The sequence below is a fragment of the Zootoca vivipara genome, chromosome 6 (genome assembly GCF_963506605.1).
Source record: "Zootoca vivipara chromosome 6, rZooViv1.1, whole genome shotgun sequence".
In the NCBI taxonomy this organism is placed as follows: Eukaryota; Metazoa; Chordata; class Lepidosauria; order Squamata; family Lacertidae; genus Zootoca; species Zootoca vivipara.
Window position 1 is genome coordinate 28,607,674 of NC_083281.1, and position 19,105 is coordinate 28,626,778.

Below are 19,105 nucleotides of genomic sequence, written 5' to 3' on the forward strand. Positions count from 1 at the left end.
CTCAGACACAGTATACAGTATTACTATCCCAATCATTTCCATAGTTAGGTCAGGTTGGCAATGCAACTTAGCTTCTGAACCACACAATTCTTGTAATATGTGCATTTAAGTATTTTGTTTCTTATGGGGAAAAAACCATGTGTTATGGCCTTCTGGCTAAAAAATAAAATGAACCTATTAACCCAATAAGATTAACATGGGGGGGGGGGTTTAAAAGCTTCATATATAGTCCTCTACTAATTAATTTACTAGGTTTTACAGTACTACAAATCAGAAACATCATTGGCATTAGAACAAGGAAGTTGAATACAGTATTTTTTTCCATTGTTAAGGTTTCTAGAAGCTACAGGTCCTAAGATTATAATTCTGTGAGCACAAACACAAAGGGCCCTTGCCTTGTGTCGAATAAAACAAGTGCTACTGAATTTTCTATGTCTCCTGCAAAAGATCAGGAGAGGACAAACCCAGAGCATAGTGAAGGACTGCTACAAAAGAGAAAATATATTAACCATTGGAGGGGGGCAGGTAAAGAAAGGGCTAAATGCAGAAATAACTGAGTACACCACCCTGGTCACTGAGACATTAAGGGACACAAATAGCAGCCTCTCCTGGGGCCTTCCAGAGAGATCAGGACATTCCTCTAAAGAGATGAGAACATACAGATGTGCAATTCATACTCTCACCATACTCTCACCCAACCTATCCTATTACACAGGAATGGGCAGGGACACACCCCATCAGTTCTCTCTTGCAGTGACTCCCAGGACACTCCCTGCATCTGCAAGTGAGGCCACAGCTGGCTCACTCTGCTGACAAGCCAGGTTGCATTGCTTTCACTTTGCCAGAAAGCTTCAGAGAAGGCAGGTAGGATTATGATTTCCAAATAAAACCAGAGTTTTCTGCATACTGAAGGAGCGTCTCCACCCCCATCGTTCTGCCCGGACACTGAGGTCCAGCGCCGAGGGCCTTCTGGTAGTGGTGCCTGCCCTGTGGAACGCACTCCAATCAGATGTCAAAGAGGAAAACAACTACCAGATTTTTAGAAGACATCTGAAGGCAGCCCTGTTTAGGGAGGTTTTTAATGTTCAATAGATTATTGTATTTTACTTCTCTGTTGGAAGCCGCCCAGAGTGGCTGGGGAACCCGGTCAAATGGGTGACATAATAATAATAATAATAATAATAATAATAATAATAATAATAATAATAATTTATTATTGTTATTATTATTACCAGTGCAAAGAGGTCATCCGATTCTTAGCAGTCCATTAGAAGATACAACAGCAACGCTCTACAGCCTCAGAAACTATAAGCCCTAGGAATAGCTAAACTAGCCACATATTATTATAGACTTAAACTCCACCTTTCTAAAAAAATATGTATTACTCCCTGCTACTAATGGGAGACTGCTGCACCTGGCAAGTATGCCTTGGCCCAATGTTGCAAATAAGGCCATAAAGGTTGCTAATCCATTGGGCTACACATACCACTGTAATGGCATAATCCTAACCTTGTCTGCCTAGAAGTAATTTCTGTTGAATTCAGTGGGGCTAATTTCCAGGTAGGAAAGATTGCAGGATTGCAGTCATTGGCAGCATGCCAATAAGCTTGAGAAAGAACAATACTTCCCATTTGCCAAAAAAGTAACATGGTTATGCGCTATCCCCATAACATAACTCCAATGTAAACTGAGTGTCACCTGTATTTCTAAACTACTGTAGCTGCAACCAATTAATTGTGGTCGAAAGGACAGAAATGTTTGCTCGAAACCTCAGCTCCACCTTCATGAGCTCTAAAAATGCCAGATGCTCATAACTATGACTGAATTTCCAAGTGGCAACTCATTCGGAAGCAACACCGAATGAGCAACTGCAGTTTAGTACATATAACAGCTGATTGCAGAAATGAGTACTACTATTATTACATATATATCTCAGTTTTTGAACTTAATCTGTTCTGGAAGACTGTTCGACTTCCGAAAAGTTTGGAAACCGAGGATCAATGAGCTGGCTGCAAAGTCAATGGAATAAAATGAAAAATGCGCCTCTGAAGCCGTTTGGCTTCTGAAAATCGTTCAAAAATGGAAGCATTCACTTCCGGGTTGTCTGCATTTGGGTTTCGAATTGTTTGGCTTTCGAAGCATTCAGCAGTCAAGGTTCCACTGTGTGTTTGTGTGCAATATTTGTATACCACCCTTCATCCAAATATTCACAGAGTGATTTACAACATAAAAATACAAAGTGAGAACACAAAATGCATAATAAAACAAAAACAAATAACCCCTTACCAGAATAGTCTGACAAATTAAAGGCAAGGTTTATTACTCCTGGAAACACAAAAACCATTATAAGTACAACATACATGTGACCATTATGAAGTCATGAAGTTAACTAACTGGAGGAAAAGAAAGTAAATTCTGAAGCGGGGGGGAGGGGGGTCTACATATCCACCAGTGGTAATTTATGAAGGACTATGGAAGGGAATAATAGGTTTCCTCTCTGTCTATTACCTGCCCACCCCAGGTTCAGATTACTGGTTATAAGTAGTGGTGCTTTGCTCCCAACATGAACTAGAAAAGCACAATTCTTGAAGACTGCAATCTAATACACACTTACTTGAGGATAACTCCCATTGATCTCAGTGTGACATGACTTCAGATAAGCATGAATATAGTCAACCTGTAAGACTGCCAAACGAACAAGCAGAGGTAGTTGAGCTATTAAAGTGCAAGGAAGAAAACACCTTCAATGAACAGACAACGGCCCCTACATTTGTCATAAGAATTTTCACTCCTAGAATCTACATAGATTTAAAAAAACGTTGTGAAAATACTTTTTTTCAAAACGTTTTGAAAAATACATTGAATTTTGCATAGCTCGCTGTCGCCATCTAGTGTCACATTTGTATATTGCACTTTACAACACATTTAAAGCTTTTTATTTGCAGCTGTGTAGCTGAGTTTGGACCTGACTAATTGCTCAGCTAACATCACAGAAGACAGGCAGCTTATATACTGTGCTCAAACCCATTTCATTATTACACATACCACATGCAACTTGGCAATTACCCTCTTTTTCAGCATAGCATTTCATGATTAGCCAAAAGTTCATCACAATTTACAACTCTATGCCATGCAATTACCTAGGATGCAGCAAGTGCTTTGATCTAGACCACGGATGGCGACCAACGTGTTTGGGGCTTGAAAAACAAAACTCATTTAATTACAGGTTTCACCATCCACAGATTCACACTTCTGCAACCTGGAAAGGCAGAAATCTCGATCTTTTTAAAGAGAAAGCAGGGATTTTCCATAATTTTAACTAAGCCCCACAAGTCATTTCAAAGTTTTGGAGCTCTGTCAGTCGCTCACTTCCAACTCAAAACCTGATCAGAGCCAATTTACAATTCGTGTAAATTGCTGGGTTGTTATTTTTTTATGATCCCACAACCCAAGGCAAATCTGAGGTACAGAAAGTTCAGCATCAACAAAAGTCACATAAAGCCAGAAGCCACAGGGGTTTTAAATCAGAAAGCTTCCAGCTAGACACAGACCAATAACTACAAGTGTAAAAGCTGATGATGAGCGAGAGGCTCCAAAGCAAAGTTAACACATTCCAAACACTGGTTTAAAAATAGAGAGGTCCTGCAGATTACCGTATAGCCTAGAGCAATACAGTGGTACCTCGGTTTATGAACACAATTGGTTCTGGAAGTCTGTTCAGAAACTGAAGCGTTCATAGACTGAAGCGAACTTTCCCATTGAAAGTAATGGAAAGTGGATTAATCCGTTCCAGATGGGTCCGTGGGTGGAGTACTCAACCTGAAGCGTACTTAACCCGAAGCATGGGTGTAATTGGTTCCGGAAGTCTCTTCATAAACTGAAGCGTTCATAAACTGAAGCGAACTTTCCCATTGAAAGTAATGGAAAGTGAATTAATCCGTTCCAGATGGGTCCGCGGCGTTCGTAAACCGAAAATTCGTAAACCGAGGTGTTCATAAACCGAGGTTCCACTGTATTCAGATAATAATCAAATGGTTTTAATGTGTTTATCAAAGCACTGCAAGAAAACACAACCTAGGTGGGACCACTATTACATGTCACATCTTTAAGGATATGCTTAAAAAAACAACATATGAATGCAACAAGCTTGTAAGCTTGTGTTTGCAAATGCAAATAGGGACACGTCAGATCAGAACCAGCTGAAGCTCCCTCTTGAAAATACATGCACAGGGACAAACCTAGGTCTGTTTCCAGGTAACGTGTGAAATAGCCTAAACGTGTTAAGTTTTGAGAATCATACCAAACAAATCCCAAACAAGCAAGTCTAGAAATGAATAAATCTATGGGGTGGCGTCTTTTAACACACAGGGCAATCTCTTCTGCTCTGCGGGAGTTAATTCCGGGATAATCTCCAACCTAAACTAGAATTCACAGCCAACAGGGCCTGCATTTCTGAAAACAATACTCCCTGCACACAGGAAAATCTAACAGCCACAGCTGAAGGGAATAGAGCTGGCTTAGTTTACTACACCCAGGTGGCGCTGTGGTTAAACCACTGAGCCTAGGGCTTGCTGATCAGAAGGTCAGCGGTTCGAATCCCTGTGACGGGGTGAGCTCCCGCTGCTTGGTCCCAGCTCCTGCCAACCTAGCAGTTCGAAAGCATGTCAAAATGCAAGTAGATAAATAGGAACCGCTACAGCGGGAAGGTAAACGGCGTTTCCATTTGCTGCTCTGGTTAGCCAGAAGCGGCTTTGTCATGCTGGCCACATGACCTGGAAGATATACGCCGGCTCCCTCGGCCAATAATGCAAGATGAGCGCGCAACCCCAGAGTCGGTCACGACTGGACCTAATGGTCAGGGGTCCCTTTACCTTTACCTAGTTTACTACACAAACACATAAGGTTGCCAACACACACCCCTTTTCTCCCCCCCCCCCCCGCTGGAAGGGTCCAGCTCATGCGCCCTTAATAGGACCGCTAGAAGCCAAAACTTAGCAGAGGAAGCTTCTTCCACCACTGAAATCTCCATGCCTGTTATTTTCTCCAACTATATAGGCAGCACTTTTTTTCTAAATGAATGTTATGGGGTACTCTCATTTTGACTCAAGAAAATCAGCATTTTATAGTTCAAATCGGGAAAAATAAATACAGTAAATGGACAAAAGTACAAAGAGTCACAAAATGTTTAGGGGTATGTGTGTCCCGTCCCCCCGTCCCCAGGAAAACCCCCACTATGTATAGGTGTGTTTTTCTCTGCCTCTAGCTGTTCACGGCTCATTATTTTAGCAGCCCCTCCTCAGCTCTTCCAGCAATACGATTCGATGACACTGACAAGCCTAAGGCTGCGACCCTAAACACCATTACCAGGGAGTAAGCCTGTGTAGGATTACACCGCTAAAACACACTTACCTGACAGTGAACGCCAAGGAATACTCCTCTGCAGCAATCCCTTGGGATTTTGCGCCTGGAGAGCGGCCCCGGATTCAGTGATCTCTGGCGCCCCTTCCCCGGGGCTAAAGGCCTTCTTCCCGCTCAACCCGAAAGAAGCTTGCCGCCTTGGCCGTCGCCTAGCAACCGAAAGCGGAAGTCGCTGCCCGCGGAGGATGTCGGTTGCGCGGCTTTTTCATCGACCTGTCTGCTTCAGTACAGTACTACGATTCCCACAAAGCATTGCGCGCCCGGGAGGGGAATATACGCCTGGTGGCTACTCAGTTCCGGTCGGGCGCACGCACAAACTACAAATACCGTCATGCTCTGATCCAGAGCGCATAGTACTACTTGCTTGGGTGCAAGTCCCATGGGCGTAGCCAAGTGAGGAGGGGCCAATCATCAAAAAGTATTGAAAAACATTTAAAATACTCAATTAACTGAGGTTCTGCCCGCCCCACAGCAGCAGCCTGCCCCCCGTAATGGCCTCTTTTTTGGGGGAAGGGAGGGGTTTTTACCCGTGATCTCCCCAAAAAGCTCAACTGTTTGGTCCGTCCCCCCACAAAAATCCTGGTTATGCCCATGGTAAGTCCCATTAAACTCAGCACGACTTATTTTTAAGAAGGCATTGCAAGTACAGTACGTGACTAACTGTAATAGGAGTGTATTTGTAACACTAGGGCTGAGCAATTCTGAAAACTAGCATGTACGCTAGCTAGAGTAATCCTGTGGCCTGTTTACTTGGAAGCACTTTAGAAGTATTTAAAAAGGATATCGGGAAACAAGTGCACTCTGGTCAGTGACCGAAATAAATCGATTCATTCATTCATTCATTCATTCATTCATTCATCGGGAAACAATTATTCTTCCCACCCACTGAGGCAAGGAGGACACAAAGCATTAGATCTGTATTATTATTATTATTATTAGTTAGGAAACACTATTCTAGCACTAATACAGCCCTCCAGCAACGATACCGAAAATGCAGGTGAGCATTTCTAACGAAAGGCAGGGCAGGCATCTTCGAGATGTAAGTTCTTCATAAAAGTGTCTACAGTATTATAATGCGCTCCTACAAGTCCTCCGAGACAACAAATATAGAGTGACGGCAGCAAAGGAAACTGCTAGAGAGCCCTGCTTAAATGCAACACAGATGGGCATGTCCAAAACTCTCCGAGTGCCAACCGTTTCCTGCCCCATAAAAAATATGCATCTCAGAGTTGCTGTTTCATAGGGTGGTGTCGAGCAAGGGTGGAAGAAGAATGCCTGCTGCAATGAGTGACACTGAGTGCATTTTATGATGCTCAGGAACAAAGGACACACCTTTCACACCTACCTGGGAGCCCCTACAGCACTGTGAGCACCTGTAATTAGCACTTGTTGGATCAGCAAAAAATCAAGCTGCAAACTAAGGTAGCAATCCAGAACTGGTGCTCCTGCTGGGGGCCAGGATGCTGTTAAGCTTGCACATAAGGTAGCACTCTTCACAAGGATGCACGACCAAAGGTGGAGTGTGGGAAGCAGTTGGGTGGCAAGGAGGAGTCCCCCTTTGATGAACTTTCCTTAGGTAAGCCTCAGAAAGTCTCACAGAACCAAAATTGTTGGTTTCCTCTGCCAGGCAGCAGCTGTTAAAAAACAAAACACAGGAGCCCAAACTAAAGGGAGAAACTTGTCAGCAACCACAGGATGGGCATAATGTAAAACTCTGGACTTTTGCTCACCACCATAAGCTGCACTTAAATAAATAAATAGCCATAACACAGTAGAACATAATAGAATATCACAAATACAGCATAAATCATTGTGAAACAATTGCAACCTATAAAACACTCTTAACAAAGCAAAACATCACAATTAAAGCAAAAGTCCTATTATATGGTTAACAAATCAACATGGCATTTTTAATCTATAAAACAATATTAACAACACCAATGAAATTTATGCTTAATTATTTGCAGTGAAACAAGACAATAGAACTGAAAATTTGCAAACCTGACCTTAAGTTTATTTAAGCATAAACAAGTTCCGCTGAGTTCAATGAGAGCCACTACCCTAAGAATACTTGTTACTGTCGTTTAGGATGCTTAGATTTTTAGGGAAATCAGTATATCAGGACCCCCATTAAGGATCTGGACCAGCAAGGGGATATACAAAAGGGGACACAGCCAGGGGTCCCACCAGACCTGGAGCCAGCCCTATTTGCCCTCCCTCCTAGCCATGCTAGCAATCAAGAGGCATCTTTCCTGTGGTGGGATCAGATTCTCCATACGGGTCAATTGTCTGCAACTACACGGTACGCAAAAATGCAAAACGCGAAAACTTTGCAGAGAGGCTTAGGCAACAGTCTAAAATCTGGCTGTTGACCAGAAGTTTGGTGGCTCGAGCCCACCCAGGGGCAACAGCTGTGGCCAGGATTCCTGCATTGGACGGGGTTGGACCCTCAATGTCCTTTCCAACTGGACTGTTCTACGAAAAGAGCAACCCCCCAAAATAAAAACATAAGCTCATAAATACACTCTTCTCCACCAACCCCATGACTCCCAATATTTCACTGTGTTCCGCTCCTTAAAATACACATGCACAGAACGCACAGATCAGTTCAAAGGAAGGGAAGAGGGCAGCCCATTGGCCGAAGCTTGCCGCCGCCCGCCCCGCCCCCGGCAAAAAGTCGCCTACAACTCCCAGCATGCAGCGGGCCAGAGGCGGTTTTTCTGCATTCGTGCGAACTGGCATCAGAGAAGGAGCGATTGGCAGAGAGGTGGCTTCTGCTGTTGCAGCTGCGGGTGTTTTGCTGCTTCTTCGCTGGGGGGGGGGGGGGGTCCGGGTCCGGGATCGCGCGAGGGCGGGGCGAAGGAGAGCAAGGGCAGAAAGGCGGGCAGAAAGGCCAGCAGCAAAGCAAGCAGCAAAGCGGTGCGGTGGTGGGGGCGCCCTTTGGTCTGGAGAATCGGGGACCGGGTTCTGCCCTCTCTCCCGGTGTCAACGCTGTTCAGCCAGCCAGCGGCGGTAGCGCAGGAGAAGCAGCTCCGAAAGGTCAGCTGCAGCAGACCCGAAAGCTTTCCCGGCACCTTGGAGCCCGGGACGATCCAGGCAGTGCAATGCTGCGCGTGTGTCTGCTCGGAAGTAAGCCCCACCAAGTTCAGTAGGGCTTGTTCCCGGGCTAGAGCGCACAGGACTGGCTGCCTGGCAGGAGCTTGGAAGAAAAAAAAAGATCCCAGAGATCCCGCTTCATCGATCACGTGAAGGGTCGGTAGAGAAAGAGGAAACTGCTGTAAGGTAAAAATGTAAAGCTGCTGTAAACACGGAGGCCAGAAATGTGCGCAAGAGGCTCAGTCTTGTGGCCCTTCTTTGCAAAATTTCATGCTTGTTAAAGCTACCCACCCTGCCTTTAAGGTCTTTTCTGTCTGCCTCGTTAGTTCATACAATATATTTCCCTGTTCTGAACATTAAATATCACTTGGTCGTAATGGCTAGAATCCTCTGTATCAAGTGAGACATAGGTTTTCTTTTTCTCTTGCAGGGAACTGTGATTCTGGTAAACATGCTACACACGAAGGTGAAAACGGAAAAGCCAGGTAGGGGGGCTCTGAAAACTCTCTGCCATGAAAGTCAGGGGAAAGCAGCAGAGGCTGAAAGGGCAGTGCAGAAGTGACCTCATCATTGCAAGAGGTTGGGGACAGCCACTATGGAGAGAGAAGAATTCCTATGTTGTACTGTAAAGTGGAGGGGGTGGGTAAACGCTTTCTGCCAGAATAATGATTTTCTCCCCCTCGGACCTTCCCCAGATCTGGAGGCAGCCAATGCTCGAAACCGCCTCGATGCTGTGCTGCAATGCCTACTGGAGAAGTCTGAGGTTGATCGGTAAGTATTGCCAGGTTCTTTTGGGTTCAGGAGTAGGCAATGTGTATGCTTGCAATTTCTTATCTACCCTTGCCTTAGATTCCTTGTGGCGTGCTTTGCGACTAGCTCCTTCTCCTGCAAGGAGTAGTTGCTCCAAGAGGTGGGTCCTCAAGTGAGATGCCAGTTCCCCCCCCACACACACAGCTGCTGACATCCTGTTCCCCCTTTTCCTGACTCATCTCCGCAGGGAGCAGATGGAAGAGGACTCTGGGAAGACTCCCTCAGATGTACTCAGCAAGTAAGACGCTCAAGCATTCGCTGGTTGACTTGGCTTGCCCTTGATTGCTGTGGTTTTGGTGGGGAGGAGGTTGTGGCCAAGGGCCAGCTCCTAGATAGCTACGGTATAATAATATTGTAGCTATGTCTGCCAGCCAGGAAAAACGGGGGTGGGTGGAGGAGATTCCTGTATTGAAGTAGATGACCTTCGACACTAAAATTCTTTGATTCTGTGGTCCTGCCACTTTGGAACTAAGAATTGCCCTTCTAGATCAGGCAAAGGTCCATTTTGTCTAGTATCCTATTTCCTGGGCAGCAAAATTTCTGATTGTTGGGCTAAGGGTGCCAGGGTTGCCAGAATGGTACCACCCATGCACAAAAGTTAGACCTGGGAGAACTCTAGGTTTGCAGAAGTAAAATACATTTTAAAAACTGCTGTGGCAGTGCAGAATGGTAATAACCAGGCATCCCCAAACTGCAGCCCTCCAGAGCTTTTGGCCTACAACTCCCATGATCCCTAGCTAACAGGACCAGTGGTCAGGGAAGATGGGAATTGTAGTCCAAAACATCTGGAGGGCCGAAGTTTGGGGATGCCTGGTAATAACCATACCTCATTGTTTATTCCCAGCAGTTTAGGGTTGGGTGGATGAAGCTGATATTGTAGCCCCACTTAACTGGCCAATAATGCGAGATGAGCGCGCAACCCCAGAGTCGGTCACGACTGGACCTAATGGTCAGGGGCCCCTTTACCTTTACCTTTACCTGGGAGTAAGCCCCATTGAATTCAGTAAATCTCGTATGACAGCACATTCCTCCTGTGTTACACCAAATGTGAACAGGTGGGCAAGACTCTTGCCCAGGCGTATGTTGAAACTGAGTAAAGGAAAGATTTCTCCTTTTTCTTTCCCTTAGAGGCCCACCTCTGTTGAGAATCATGCATTTAGACAGTTGGCTTTTGTTTCCTGCTTCTTCTCTGGGTTTCTTACCTTTCTCTTCTCTCCAAAGTGCCTAGGAGAGTGGAAAGAACCTGTGAAAATGAGCCCCACAGCTTTGCCCTAAATACCCTAATAGGTTAAGGATATAATAATTTGCAGAAAACAAACAAACCTGGCTACTAGGTTTTCTGTGTCTGTGTTTGCCAAGAGGGCTAATAGAAAAGATCTTATTTGTAAAGTTTCCATGGGATATTTATTTTTATATAAGGGCTTAAAAAAATTAGCCGACTTCGACTGAAAGTCATGGGAAAGGAGTGTTCTTGGGGGCCCCAAAGCCCTAAGAATGGTTAATCCTCTCCTGGGACCAGCTATCCTGGAGAGCAGGGTTGTTATTTTTTCTTCTTCTTCTTCTTCTTGCTGGTGAAGCTATTGCATTCTGGGCAATTCCTAAATCCTCTTGCTTTGCGGTTTCAGGGACTCTTCTCCTACTGCCACAGGAAAGAGGTATGGTTCTTTACAGCGTCTTTCCCACCTGTTGATAACCATAGCATGGGAGACTTCAGATTTTGCCATTCTTAGCTCAGTTGGTAGAGCACGAGACTCTTAATCTCAGGGTTGTGGGTTTGAGCCCCACATTGGGCAAAATACTCCTGCATTGCCGGGGGTTGGATTAGATAACCATCGTGGTCCCTTCTTACAATTCTGTGATTCTATTATTCCACTGTTCTCATTCACCAGAAAGTGGCATTTAGAACTAGGCAGTGTGGATTGGCTGGTTGACGCTCTTGAATTGGATTTCAAATGAGCAAGTTAAGTAAGCCTGTCTCTCAAAATACACCTTCTGGAGGTTCTCTAGCACAGGTCTCTCATGCTTGAAACTATTCCTGCTGCAAACATAAGTTCAGTGGATCCTACTCTGAGTAAAATTGAGTTAGCCCTGTGTTACTTCAGGAGTTCACACATTTTGGTTGGCTTTGTTGGCCAGCTGTTTCTTATATTTGCCACCAACACCATCCACTGACATGCAGGGGGAACTTGAGGAAAGGTTGGGATCTTGTGCCTGAGCACACACTGAGACTGAGAAGCAGTGTAGCTTCTTGCTGCTTTCAAGGTCCTCAGAGCCTGTCACAAGGTCAGCAGGTGAGCCGAATGTCCCTCTAGGTGTTGCTGAATGAACTACCGTTCCTGTCAGCCCCAAAAAGCATGGCCAATGGCCTGGCATGATGGGAGTTGTAATTCAGCAACACCTGGAGGGCCAAACATTCTGGCTGTTAGGACTTGCACTACGTAGCATTCCCATCAGATTTTGTATTTTGTGTTTTTTATATTGCAATTTTATGCTATGAACTGTGCAGTATACAAATTTAATTAATAATAATAATCAGCCAGTGTTAGCGGCTTTCGGTTTTGGTTGCACAAGGGATGCTGTGGCTTGCCCCCAGGGCTTGGAAAGTGCCTTCAGGCCTTTCTGACATTTGTGCAGCGAGTTGGCCAGCTGCAGTTTCTAAACTGTGGCGTTGCTCTCAGGCCGTCCAGCCGGTTCTCTCACCACCGCCGCAAGAAGAGGAAAGAGACGGACGATGGATTGACAGAGGGTGGGCAGCAGAAACAGAGTGAGTAGAAACATTGGGCTGATCCAGCAAGACTCCTCTGAAGATGTGGTTGATCACAGAGTTGGCCGAACCAGGATGTGGGAGGAGCCTGTGAGAAGGCCACTCCTATCCCCTACTTGAAGCTGGCAATCATTGAAGCCAGTGCATGCTAGCTAATCCTATTGTTACCAACACTGACTAATAATAATGATGATGATGATGATGATTGACTAATAATAATGATGATGATGATGGAGCCCTTAGTGGCTTCCATGTAACCCCAAGAACTGGATGGCATTTTTTAAGGGCTGCCTTGCAGAGCTGTGTCTTGCTGCCTTGTCCCCCGCAGACACCTATGTCATCAAGCTGTTTGACCGGAGCGTGGACCTGGCGCAGTTCTCCGAGAGCACCCCGCTGTACCCCATCTGTCGGGCCTGGATGCGGAACAGCCCCATGGTCCGGGAGCAGGAGCGATCTCCCAGCCCGAACCTGCCTGTCCTACTGGAAGATGAAGAGGTACTAAATAAGAGGCCCTCGCTTAGGAAAGGGTGTGGCAGGTCCAGTCCTCTCATTGGGCAGAGTGAGCCCTTTGCCACAGGTGGCAGACAAGGGGGAGGTAGCAGACTGGTATTCCTCCCCGCATCCACTGCTGCCAGCTGTTGCTGCCCATCTTGGTTCAGTGTGGCAGGGCCTGGCAAAGGTGGCCCAGAGAACGCTTACAGCTAACTATTACCTCAAGGGATCTAGGAATACTTGTTCCTCTAACCACCTAATCCAACATCAATAAATATTACCACAAAACCTCAGTGGGGAAGGGTTGGTGAGAGTAGGTCTACACTGACATTGAGCAGAATTTTACTCGGCTGGCATGAAAACAAAGCTCTATCGACGATCAGTCTTTTTTGGCTAACCTTGGCTCAGCAAGACCACACAAATTTGCAGGCCTCCCAGAGAGGAGCTCAAAGCCGCTTTGCTTCTGAGTTTTAAATAATCAATAATTTGCTGCCACCTCACTCTGCCCAATGATGAGGCCAGCCCTGCAGTGTGGCATAGTGGTTAGAGGTTTGGACTTGGCTACTAGCTCAGAGATGGAAGATAACGTTCCAACCAGAGAGGAATGGCTGATGAAGATGATGGACTATGCCGAAATGGCGAAACTGACTGAGAAAATCAAAAACCGGGAAGAGGAGAATTTTAAGAAGGAATGGGGGGAAATTATAATGTACTTAAGAGAACACTGTAAACAACTTAAAAACTTTGGCAGGATTTGAGTGATGCTAGTAATGTACAAAAAAAAATATGGAAAAATGGATCATTATTCTTTTAACAAAGTAGATAAAATAAGATAGGCACATGAAGAAAAAAAAGATTGACAATGGTAACCATTGAAGGGTGGAGGGAAGGGATTCAGAGAAGCCTAAATGAGAAGGTGAACGATGTGTTTGAATTTAAATTTGGTATGTAAAACTTAATAAAAATATTTTTTTAAAAAGAGATTTGGACTTGGACCGCAGAGGTCCAGGCTCAAATCCCTACTCAGCCCCCCACAGCGCACAACCGTTGCCTAACCTACCTCCCAGATTACATTGTGATCAGGAAATGGGAACCTTCCCATGTATACTGCCTCAAGCTGGGAAACGGGTGGTGTATAAACATAGGAAACGAATGGGGGGAAACTTTTCACCTCAGCGACATACTGAACCTGTGCCTCTCTTCTTTCCCTGTGGTTTTGATCCTAGGGTGCCGAAGGTCTGAATGGGAAGAGCCAGGATGTGTACAAACTGCCGCCTCCTGTTCCCTGCCACGCAGATGCTGCAGGGGAACCAGTAAACCTGCGTATCCCATCCCCGCTAGAGCCCGAGGACAAGGCGAAAGTAGCGGCTGACACGGTCAGAGCACCCTAAAGCTGGGAGGTGGGGGAGAAGGGCGAAAAGGAGTGTGGGAGCTTTGCTGTTTTTTCCTCCTTCTCTGTGAAGATGCCAATTATGATTTGAAGCAATTTATATTCAGTGCTTTTTTCCTGGGGGGGGGGGGACATTTTGTGAATCTAAGTTTGGCCCCATTGAGGGGCAGTATTTCAATATGAGTAGGAAAATGAGAGCACCCCTAAACATTTTTTAAGAAGAATAAAAAAGCAATGTTTATATCGGGCATCCCCAAACTGCAGCCCTCCAGATGTTTTGGCCTACAACTCCCATGATCCCTAGCTAACAGAACCAGTGGTCAGGGATGGTGGGAATTGTAGTCCAAAACATCTGGAGGGCCGAAGGTTGGGGGTGCCTGGTTTATATTTATATCTTGCTCTTCCTCCTGCAGACCCAAGAGCAGCAAACACGTCCACAATAAAACAATTTGTAAACATTCTAAAAACATTTGAAGGATCCAGAGAACTGTAGTGCTGAGAGTTGTCAGGAAACCCCATTCCCCTCACAGAGCTGCAATTTCCAGAGTTCCCTAGGAAGAGGGTCTGAGTGTTAAACCACTCTGAATTGTAGCTCTGGGAGCAGAATGAGGGGGTCTCCTGACACCTCCCAGCACCCTTATCAAATCACAGTTCCCAGGGCTCTTTGGGGTGAAGCCGCGACTGTTTAATGTGGCATGATACTGCTTTAAACAAATAGTGCAGATGGGGGCCTCAGCTTCACCTGCTGCAGAGTTAAAATCCGTGCCCAGGCCTAGCCAGCAATGAGCTGCAGTTCACCAGTTTCTGGTATACCTGTTCCCTCAGTTTCTTGTATACCTGGGGAATTTGTAAAAGCTTGCAGTTTGCTCTAAGCAATACAGTGGTACCTCGGGTTACAAACACTTCAGGTTACAAACTCCGCTAACCCAGAAATAGTACCTTACGTTAAGAACTTTGCTTCAGGATGAGAACAGAAATCGTGCCCCGGCAGCAGGAGGCCCCATTAGCTAAAGTGGTGCTTCAGGTTAAGAACAGTTTCAGGTTCAGAACAGACCTCCGGAATGAATTAAGTTCTTAACCAGAGGTACCACTGTATTGACTGCTGTTGGGTTTTATTATTGAGACTGGGGACTGAACTCTTCTTTCTCTTTATTGTTGCACTAGTATGACACCTCAAAGTTGCAAGCTTCTTTTGAGCTATGTGGGAAAGCGGAGTATAAATAACTATAAAGGCTGAAAAACCACCAACTAATAGTTACTGAACTAGAATTTTCTGGCAAGTTTGATTCTGTTCATTAGGGGTTCTGTCAAGACCAGGGATTTCCCACTGTTCACATTCTCTCGCTTCCCTTCCGTCCTTTTTTACACGTGTGTAGATAGAGTTGTCAACTGAGGGCGGCATTTTATCTGAAATGGACTGCAGCCAATAAACATATAGGAAGCCTTATACCAACCAAAACATTGATCTCTGAAGCTTAGTATTGTCTGCTACGGATGTCAGCTGCACTCGCATAAATACACAAATTTTACACGTGCAAATAATGAATGTATAGGTCATTTTATACATTTCGTTTCTTTTAACAAGTAAAGATAATTATTTAAAGTCAACAGACTACCAGCATGTTGACTGTGATTTCCGCAAGAAAATATATCTCTGCAGTTTTATTTTCTCCAACTAAGGAGGTTACTGCATCTTCATTTCATTTGTTTCTTGGCCTTTGGATAGCTTTTGAGTTGATTGGGTTATTCTGCTTGCCAGGCCGCTGTGTCAGCCCTACAGAGCTTTAGGCCGAGCAGAGTGCTGACGAAATCCCTTCTCTCTCTCCCCCCCCCCCCAAACTCCAGGCTTCTGATGCCGTACCTTCAATGTCCTCCCTCATCCACAAGAACATGGAGCGGTGGAAGAAGATAAGGCAGAGGTAGGATCCTGGGCTCTGGAAGCAGAGAACCTTTTGCAGTGGAGGCCAGTCCATTAAGGCAAATTGGGGCACTGCCCCACAAACAGTGCCATTTTCATTTATGACCATTGCCCTTTATTAAATGTCTTTACCACCCTTCCTTGGTAGATCTCAGGGTGGTTCGCAGCATTAAAATACTAGATAAAAATGCAAAATACATAATAAAAACAGGAATGAAACAAACCCATAACCGCCCCTCCCCAGCACTCCCACAAACACATTTTCAATGATACAGGATGTTAGCCAAAGGTCTGGTTGAAGAGGAATGTTTTTGCCTGGCACCTAAAGGTGTATAATGAAGGTGCCAGGCAATTTAGGGTGGTGCAAGCTGGTCTCCCGCAGAGGGCACCAAGCTGAAGGGATGCAAAATAACAACAACAAACAACAATAATACCTGTATACGGGTATATAAAAAAATCAACTGTACCAAAATGAATTACTGTGAAAATAAGAAGGGGGGGATTTCGTCCTCCCTCAGGGCACCATATTACCAAAACCGCTGCCTCCAATTTCAGTCTGCCCTTAGCCCAACCCCTTACCTGCCTCCCTCCTTACCTGCAGCCAGTCAAGGGAGTGGCCCTGGCTGTCAGCTTCCTCTCCTTTGATTCCTGTAGAGCAGAAGAGCTTTCCAAACTGTGTGTCGCGACATGTTAGTGCTTTGGTTGCCGTGTGTAGGCGTGCTTGTGTGAACGTTCTTATAAGGGGTTAGTTTAACCTCCGGCTTGCTAGCAAAACTGAATGACCGTGTCGTGAAACGACACATATCTAAAAAGTATGTCACTGACATGAGAAGTTTGGAAAGCTCTGCCATAGAGCTTAGCAGGGAGGAAGTCGGAGAACTAGAACTAGGTACCGGTAGCTCTGCCCACCATAAGTCTCTAGCGCCACCTACCATTGGTCTCCCCACCTTACACCCTATCAGCCTCAAGGGGCACCAGCAACCACCGTTTGTGGGGATCGTGGGAAACAACTGATCTGAGAGCGCCCTGGGTACAAAGAGACGTACGGAGCTGTGTGGCTGACTTATGGCCTCCGCTATTCACAGGTGGAAAGAGGGATCGCACAAGAACCAGCTGCGATACTCAGAGAGCATGAAGATTCTGAAGGAGATGTACGAGCGGCAGTGAGAGACACATCTGACTATAGCCAACAACCTTTTGTAAATCTCCCCTTCCCTGGAGTCCTTTGCCTTGGCATTAACTGGCTTCAGTTTTGTGGAACAATAAACACAGTATTTGGAATATGTCCCCATATATGTGTATATATCTGTTTCTTGGAGCTGAGGAGGACCCACACAAGTGAACCAGGATGCTATGAATTGTCAGGAGGTGTTGATATAATCTGTGTGAGGTTGGGCAGCTTCTTCAGACCCTAGACTTGATTCCTTTGTCCCGTTGGCTCCCCCACCCCCAGGCTGCCTAATGAATCCTCTTAAGGCAGAAAATAATATAGTTTTCTGCCTCCGCAAGGATCATCCTCAGCTCTAGCACTTACCTGCACCCTCTGCCCTTCAGTCCTGACTTGCACTTTGAGCTTACCCTCTTGGCTTTTCCTGAGTACTGGCTTCGTCCTATAACTCCTGGCTCACCTATAGGCGTGGTTTTGGCGGGAAGAAGAGTTTCTTGGAGAAAAGGTGGGCTAGAGACCTAATAATTCTGAAAAGGAGGGTGCTGAGGACAAAGTCCAGCTAAATCTCCTTCTGAGTTTCATTTCAGGGGCCTGGTGGGGGGAGAGGAATGACCCTGCACAGCTGCCATGCCAGGACTTGGCCGCTCCTTCCCTTTTTCTCAGTGATAGCAGGCCGGCAGGTCGCCAGGAGCTTGATAGGCAGAGCAACATGATCATGGTGTCTCCCCTGCCAGGTAAGTATGATAGGCAGAGCAACATTTGGGCCTGGTGAGTCAGTGGAGTGTGACACAGCCGGAGATCCCCAGAGTGGCTTTTTATGGGGTGAAATGAAGACAGCTGTCCGCTTAACTGAAGTGGGGAAAGACATACTGGGTTGCATCCACGATTAGGGAGTGTAGACTCATAGACGTGAATGGACATCACTAACTTAGGTCCATTAATGCCATAGGAACCTGGGAAACTGCCTTAACAGAGATCAGTGGTCCAGTCTAGCTCAGTGGCTCCCTGACGGCAGTAACTCTCCGGGGTTTCAAAGGGAGGGTATGTTCCTCTGGCCCCTCCCACCACCGTCACGTGACCTCTGGGAAGTTGCCCAGAAGGGAATACAATAGGGTTGCCGGGTTTCAAAAGGAGAAAATCTGGACACAAAAGTCATTTTTGCAAGATCTCAACAAGAAAAAGAAGTTTCGAAGCTATTTTTAAGGAAATTCGCAGAAACACTTCCGACATGGGTTTGCCGGATTTTCCTGGACGTTTAAGCAATTTGCACCCAGACGCTGTTTCCGACAGCCGAGTCCCACAATGTCTGGAAAATTATGGATGTATGGCAGGGTGGGGGGTGGGGAACTATCCCTATTCTTGAATGTGACGAAGCTGAACCAGCTCACACACACACAAACATAGATATATATAGACTATTAGACAATTGTGTATCCTACCCTTACTCCAAGCAGCTGGGGATAGGTTACATGGGGTTCTCAGTTTACCCTCTGAAGTTAGGCTGCCAGCTAACAGGCTCCATGACCGAGCAAATATTTCCCCTGGCGTTTTCCCATGTCCAAAGCCAACGCACTCTTGAGACGCACCCCCATGGATCTTTATGTCTTTGCCTTGCTGAGAAGAGTCACGAGAACTGCTGTGTCATAGCAGCGAAGGTGACCAGGATACCAGGGGAAGAACTTAAGTTATAAGATTACACGGTGGGGACAGTCCAATGCCTTTTAGCTAGTGCATCATATTATTATTATTATTATTAATCACCTTATGCACTGTGGTTCAAGGCAATGCACAATAAAAAGGAAACAGCAGACACATTTGAATTAAAACAAAATAGATGCATGTCACTAAGTTACCCAGCGGGGAAAGCCTTTCAGAACCCTGTTCAGTTGCCTCTGGAAAGTGCAGACTATGGACACCTGTTATCATGATGTCACGTCAAACGCATGCGTGCCACTGGGCACCCACAATCTGGGGCACAAGTCAGTGCCTCTGAGTCAGACCATTGGTCCATCCAGCTCAGTACTGTCTACTCTGACTGGCAGCAACCCT

General features: G+C 45.8%; 1 protein-coding gene across 5 annotated transcripts; it reads left to right on the forward strand.

Annotated features, from left to right (window-relative positions):
* The first annotated feature begins 8,155 nt into the window (after positions 1-8,155).
* LIN37 (lin-37 DREAM MuvB core complex component) lies at positions 8,156-18,176 on the forward strand. 5 transcript variants are annotated; one of them, XM_035117990.2, is made up of 10 exons: positions 8,156-8,185; positions 8,945-8,999; positions 9,210-9,285; positions 9,512-9,562; positions 10,950-10,979; positions 12,003-12,088; positions 12,417-12,583; positions 13,807-13,956; positions 15,816-15,889; positions 16,974-18,175. In XM_035117990.2, exons 2-10 carry the CDS (start codon positions 8,966-8,968, stop codon positions 17,053-17,055), a joined length of 750 nt encoding a protein of 249 aa, XP_034973881.1. In that variant the 5' UTR covers positions 8,156-8,185; positions 8,945-8,965; the 3' UTR covers positions 17,056-18,175. The 5 variants fall into 5 exon arrangements, with proteins under 5 accessions (XP_034973881.1, XP_060131695.1, XP_034973880.1 ...); XM_060275712.1 differs by lacking the exon at positions 8,156-8,185 and adding an exon at positions 8,295-8,708; XM_035117989.2 differs by lacking the exon at positions 8,156-8,185 and adding an exon at positions 8,295-8,700 and having other exon boundaries at positions 16,974-18,174.
* The last annotated feature ends 929 nt before the right edge of the window (positions 18,177-19,105 follow it).

Bases quoted from the DNA above. Each gene is read 5' to 3' on its own strand.
- LIN37 (XM_060275710.1), top strand. From the start codon at position 8,785: ATGCTTGTTAAAGCTACCCACCCTGCCTTTAAG. The intron at 9,563-10,949 runs GTAAGACGCTCA...TTGCGGTTTCAG, and splicing joins CCCTCAGATGTACTCAGCAA to GGACTCTTCTCCTACTGCCA. The intron at 13,957-15,815 runs GTCAGAGCACCC...CCCAAACTCCAG, and splicing joins CGAAAGTAGCGGCTGACACG to GCTTCTGATGCCGTACCTTC.